Here is a 6,814-nt window from a genome sequence, read left to right on the forward strand (position 1 = left end):
AAAGAAGCCTCAAATACAGATACAGTTAAAGGCTTCGCTACTACTGCAAAACTTAGCTTCTCAGTTGGGATTACAAATTTACTTGATTAGTCTTCAACACAACCATAAAATTAATAGGCTGATCTTGAAATTTAGAATTGTGTTGTCTCATTTCTGACCTTGAGCTATGCAGGCAGGGCTCTTGCAGCACAACTGAAGCCTCACAGACTGCTTCAGTAGAAAAACATAATACACCATAGTTATAAGGATATGATTAAAAAGCTTTAAAATGATATGAAAGCCACAGATTTTTTTCAAACAAATTTTATGAATACTTTAATAGCTCTTAGCAGCCAATTAATTAGAACACTTAGGATGGCTCTATCAAACAAAAAAGGCAACAACGACAACAACAAAAAGCAAGACTATTAACCAGGACAACTGTAGCAGAACTCTAATGTTAAAATATTAAAAGTCTATCTGCTACTGAAATACAATACCTACTTGAGTAAAACAACCAGAGTACATGCAATTTGTTGTCTGTTCTGAATAAGGCTGTTGCTAATCCCTGTTGTAGGAGGGATTGAGTCTAAACTGGGTGGGGAGGACGGGATGTGACAACAAAAACCAAGCAATGGTAATTTCAAGCTCAATAAATAATGGCCTTACTGTGCCTGGGCTTTAACATCTATGTCCCAACAGCAGATTAAAGTGGGACATCAGCATCTGATGGGAGAAGCAATTTCCAGTGCTCTGTCCTTCACACGATCCCCAAAATGACCAGACCTCATAGGTCAGGACTAAGTTAACAACACCTTGCTTCCGCTAAACTTCTGATGACCAAGCACTAGTGAGAAAGGACCCATATCACATCAGCAAAATTTAATTTTTCCTGGCAGGCTTTAATGCAGGCTCTGCTCTGTTCCCATCGTGAGCAAACAACTGAGTCCGAAAAAAGTGCAATGTACAGGGGTTTGGGGTTTTTGCTAATGAAGCAACTTCACACCTCACCATATTCCCACTGTGCTTAGCTGTGCTGACAGACACATACCAGGGGTTTTGCAAGAGGAAGTTTTGAACCTGTGGAGTGAATGAATCCTTGTATAGGTGAGCAGAAACTTGACCTCCTGATTATAGTGAAGAAGTCACACCTTAATGCACACTTGGGACATCATCCGTGGACCACGTTCCTTCATACTTTGGTACAAGTCTTATCCACCCAAACAGAGAAGCAGCTCAACGGAAAGGCTTTCAATCAAATATTAAGCCTATTTATTATAAATACGTGGCTGCAGTTGTGAACACAAATTGGCACCACGTTGTAGTAACTTCAGGGGACTGAAGTTCAGCTCTTTTGTCTAGATCAGCTGAGTGGAAACAGCAAGGAAAGTGCAAAAAGCCAGGACAAACTTGCGGCTGAAATATATTTGCCAATACAGCTTGCTAAGTAAAAAGACATTCTCTTCTACTCTCCTGACTTGGATTATCAAGTCTAAACCAAGAAACGATGGTTACAGAAAGTTGTTTCCTTGTTTACATTTTTAATCTGTTCAGAGGGAAGAAAAAAAAAAAAAAAAGCTTTATTTGTTTCAAAATGTCCAGGAACAAAGCAGTAGTAACTAAACTTTTCTGCTTGTTGCTAGAGTATGTTGTGGGTGCCAGATGTACAAGTTTCCAAATGCAGTCCTAGGAATGTGACTCAGTTTTAACTAAATGCAATCACTTCCATGAGAAGGAATGTTTCAGTTGTACAGACTCATTGACATCCTCATCTGACCTCCGCTCTCACTGCTCAAACTGCCAGGTACTGATGGATGTGATGGATTTCTCCACCAGCAAATCAGATGGTTATGTACATCCACAACTCAATAGCTACCTGTTAATGGTAATGACTCTCTACCACCACTGATCCAGTCTTTCTTTATTTGGAGAAAAAAAACAAACAAACATTACCCAGCTTTTTCAAGAAAGTGTATGTGTATGTGCTGTTAGAGTACTTGAGAATAAGAAATGCAGCACAGTGTTTGAGATGAGCCTTTAAGAAGTAGCAAAACAGAATCACCACTCTAAACTAGCTTTTGGCTAGTCCTTTTAACTTTATTGTAACGGTATGCAACCTATGAAAATCAAATCTAACATTCATCCTGGTAATTAAACACATTTTCCTCTCCACTATGATACAGAACTTTACTGAATACCTAATTAAAACATGTAAAATAAACTCTGATAACAGCTGAGCTCCCTTGGGCAACTAAAATCTCTCAGCTTTTACCATAAGAAGCCAACTCACACATTTCTTCTGTATATTCTGTGACCAAAGTACTGGTTTTGGAAGAGATTGTACATGGCTATGGAATGACAAACCAGCACCCAGTGTCTTCTGAGGCCTGTACCCATGGCACAGGATACAGATATGTTTATAAACTATTCTCCTATCTTGCTCTTGTATTAAATAACAGCACTCTTTTTTTTTTTCATGGCAATGCAAGACTATGCTAAGTGTTCCAATACTTCAAGCAACAAAACCAAACTCTTATATTGAATAATAAAAGGATATTTTGTTAAAGCACTAACTGTTCTTTCCCAATGAAACTGCCTAGGATCAGTGTATTTTAGTTTTTTCTTGCTAGTGAAGTTTACAGTTGGGAAAATCCCACTGCAGAACTGGTTCTTTGCTGACTTCCTTTAAAAACTTTAACTAATGTAGGTCACAAAAGAAACACATGTAGGCAGCGACATACAATAAAAAAAATCCTAGTTGGAATAATAGTTAGTGCTTCTGTAGAAAAAAAAAAATGCACCCAATGATCTCCAAATGGTTCTGAAAGAAATTCATTAATTAAGCCTCTCAACACCTCCACGAAGCGGGCAAGTGAATTTATCTGTTTTACGAGGGAAGAAGCAGAGATGTGGAGAGGTGGGGCGACTTGCCCAAGGCTACACAGCAAGAGTCTTTCAGAGCAATAAGCAGAATCTGAATTATTGATTCCCATTGCTGCCCTTCAGTTGCATTGTTCCCTTCTTGAAATACTGCGCTGAGTTACAATAATTGCTGGCAAGATAAACGTGATGTGGCAATCCTTAGCGGAGATTTGCTTTGCCTTTGTTTAGGCTACATTAAAACCTTAGCGTTAAACTGCAATTGGTTTTCTCAGGGTGACCAAAACCCCCCAGCCGCTTGAGCAACATTTCCCCTATTTCATTCACAGCTGTAGCCACTTCTTACGCTGTCAGTGCTCACGTCCAGCAAGGCAGCAGCTCCAGCTTGAAAAAAAAAAAAAAAAAAAAAAGCAGGAAAACGTCGCAGCTTTACATTTTTTGGAGGTCAGCGAAGCGTCTGCATGCACGGATGTCAACGTGAGAGCCAGCGGAGGGGCCGGCTGGGCACCACGAGTTACAGCAGCGACTTCCCCAGCAAAATAAAATAAATAAACAAAAAATAAATAAAAAAGAAGGAGGAGGAGGAAAGCGGCAGGAAGTCGTACGGGGCAAATCCCCCTTTTCCTGCTCCTCGGCTTCCCCAAGCGCCAGACACGGGTGCCTACCTTCTACGGGAGCGGGGGCTCAACTCATCGGCGGTGCTCCGGGGGGCACGGGCAGGTGAAGCCGCTGCTCCCCAGGACTGGGGCTGGGACTGGGACTAGGACCGGGACCGGGACCCACTCACCCCAGCCTGGCCCAGCTCGGCTTTGCTCAGGCTCCTCAGCCACGGCTTCTCCCCCGGGGGACAAGGCGGGGGGACGGGATGGGGGTGCGTTTTTCAACTCAGGAAGAAAGTAGCTCCCCCTTCCCCCTCCACCCCGCCCTCCGCCCGCCTTCCTTACCTCTCCCAGTCCTCCTCCTCCTCCCCCTCTTTCCCCTCCCTCCCCCCGGCGGCCCCTCACGCCGTGGCAGCGCCGCAGCCCCGCTGTGGCTGTGCCCCCACCAGGTTCGGGGAGAGCTCCTGGCCCCCTCCTGCTTCCCCCACCCCAGCGGGACCGAGGTGGGGAGAGCCGTCAGCGAAAAGCAAAAATATAAATAAATAAATAAATAAGTAAATAAATAAATAAATGAACGAAAAGGAAATACGCGCCCGCCCCCCCCCCCCCCCCGACACTGAGTGTCGGCGGTGTGGTTTTGCGCAGAGATTGATGAAACCATCCGGGATGATCCAGCCGATACCCGTCTCTTACCGTGCTGTGCGCTGGGACCTCCCATGCGGAAAGTTCCCACAAGGCAGCGAAGAAACAAAAAGGCAATTTGCTAATCTGCTCCCCTAAGTATGGTGGGGCTATTTATATAAATGTTTCCCGTGTAAAGCAGAAATGCGAAACGCCAGGACCGATCAAGCCAATCATCCTAACCTTTTTCAAGATACCTAGGAAAGTAATGCAAAAGAAGACAAAACAAATGATCCTTTGGAACAGTCGTTTATGCTTTCTTGGTCACTGTAACCAGGAAAAAGTAAGAAACAAAGGATTTCGAATGTTTGTTGGCTTCAGAAAACTGAGCACGCTTTGTCATCCTCAGACTATTGGACTGGGATCAAAATAAAAATATTTACATGTGATATGGGTTGGGATGCAGTCCAGGTACCTGAGGTTTAGATTTCCCAAAGCTTATTCTTTATTTTAAGTCAGCTTACTGGTGCTACTGAGTCACTCAATGGCCTATAAGTGCTCAGTTCCCTTGCTCTGACAGCGTTAAACTGCATTTTCTGAGAGGGGGATTTTAAACAGGATCTTCATGGTTTACAGCAGTGTGATTTCCTCCTGTTCTATAAAGATTAGTAAACATGTAGAAACTAGGCAAAACTAGAAACTATACATTTATTTTAATTCTTCTGTTGTATTTTCCAGAAGTATCTATTGACAGTCATCGCATAAGGAATAGGGATCTGCAAACTCAGAGCAGTGCCAGAGCGTGGAATGAAGCCTCACTTTTTACCAGTAATGACATGCCTAAAAGCACAAAGTGCTTTGGTTTCAGTCATGCAAACACCAGATTAATCATTAGAATATATGTTTCTAAACACCTATTTGAATAGTATTGTGCTATTGCATTGACACTGCGGTTGTAAAATATCGATGTTGTGACATGCATGAGCATGAGGAGAGTTGCAAACACCGCCAGATGTGGCTCAGAGGGAAATTTGGCTGGAATTTCTGAAATTATCAGGATGCCTAAAATGACGAGGAGGGAGGTGTCTACGTACTGGTTGTACAACTGCATCATAAGGTATTTAAATGCACTGAATATCTGATGCTAAGTAATACGGAATTAGACCTTGCACTTCTGAACAGCATAATTTGAAATCCTGGCCTTAGTCTGTGGTTGTGCCTGTTTGTATTTCAGAGAAACTGCACTGTGCTGCTTTGTCCCAACTGAATACCTGGGCAAAGCACACTGCAGATCCCATGTAGGCTGTGCAGTCAGGTTTCTTTCCCATAGAGGATGTGTTGGGCTGTGCTTGGGTCCTGTTCTGATGTGGAATTAGACAGTGGTGGATGTCCATGTGTGAAGTGGAGAGTCCCAAAGCCTCTCTGCCTTATGTCTCCTTGTGTAAAATGGGGCTTGTGTAAAAAGAGAGCAAGATATTTCTATTCTAGTTTAATTTCATCATTGCCACTAATAATTTTCTGTTTACATCCAGTAAACAGATGCTGTTTACTTCACCATCACCCCTACAATCAGGAAAGGTTTATTGCAGCATTTCTTAAGAATTTGTGAATTTTCCATTCATTTGTGTATAAACAGAAGAATTATTTATAAGACTCAGGAAAAAAAATCCTTCTACCCTAAACAAATAAAGCCTTAGCTGGATAACTGTATTCTGTTTCAGCCACCACACTTTATTTAAGATATGGACCATGTGGAGAGAGGAGAGAAATGAGAAAGATCCCAGGTCTAGCGAGCATTATGTACACAGGAAGACTGGAAAAAATAGCCTAAGGATGAGAATCTGACTGGAGGAAGATATGACAACAACCTTCAGCTACATAAAAGCTGCTGAAGAGAATAATCTCTTATCCACATCCTCTGGGAGCAGTGTGTGTGTTGCTATAAGAGAAATTTAAGCTAAATGGGAAAAGCAACAACAACAAAAGTATCTGTAAGTGTAAATAAAAGTTAAACTAGCAGGAATAATTGACATTGCTGTCGCTGAAGGCTTTTTAAGAACAGTTCAGCATGTACTTAACAGGAATAGTTCAGGTCTAGAAAGTCTGATGGAGCTTTCCTTTAATAACAAGGTCATGACCACATGACCTGCAGGTCCTTCCCAGTCCCACTCTGTATGATTATGTTCAAAATGCAACTTGCATAGGCACGTTTGTGATCTCTGATCTTCCTATGTGTACTGGCTGGAACGTTAACTTTCCCTGCAGCAGCCCATACAGTGCTGTACTCTGCACTTGTAGCTGGAACAGCAGTGTTATCACACCAGTGTTGTGTCTGCTGCTGAGCAGTGCTGGCACAGCATCAGGACTCTCTCTAACCCTCCTAAGGGGTGGGCAAAAAAGTGAGAAGAGAAACATCACCGGGGCAGCTGACTTCAACCAACCAAAGGGATATTCCATACCATCTGATGTCACACTCAGCAAGAAAAGGTGGAAACAGGAAGAAGAGGGGAAGGGTGGGCTCTCGTTGGGAAAACGTTAGTCCTCCTCCCGAAAATAGGCTACGTTGAGTTGAGGCCCTGCTTCAAGGATGTGGTCAAGCATCGCTCATTTGTGGGAAGTAGAGAGTAATTTCTTTCCTCTGCACTTCCACATAGCCTTTATTTTATTTATTTATTTATTTATTTTTCTCTTTCCACCTCCCTTATCCCCTTTCTCTTTTTTCCCCCTTTAGTTAA

The 6,814-nt window shown here is 42.7% G+C and overlaps 1 protein-coding gene across 2 annotated transcripts in view; it reads right to left on the reverse strand.

Moving 5' to 3' along the window:
• DSE (dermatan sulfate epimerase) overlaps positions 1–4,285 on the reverse strand; it is a 34,588-nt gene extending 30,303 nt beyond the window's left edge. Inside the window, exon 1 of one of the 2 annotated variants that reach the window (XM_068677649.1) lies at positions 4,152–4,285. In XM_068677649.1, the coding sequence (XP_068533750.1) occupies positions 4,152–4,176 (25 nt within the window). In that variant the 5' untranslated portion in view covers positions 4,177–4,285. Of the gene's footprint in view, positions 1–3,524; positions 3,791–4,151 lie in introns of those variants that run through there. The other variant, XM_068677650.1, reaches the window with a different exon arrangement.
• Positions 4,286–6,814: the final 2,529 nt, after the last annotated feature.

Source organism: Anas acuta, chromosome 3, assembly GCF_963932015.1.
Source record: "Anas acuta chromosome 3, bAnaAcu1.1, whole genome shotgun sequence".
NCBI lineage: Eukaryota > Metazoa > Chordata > Aves > Anseriformes > Anatidae > Anas > Anas acuta.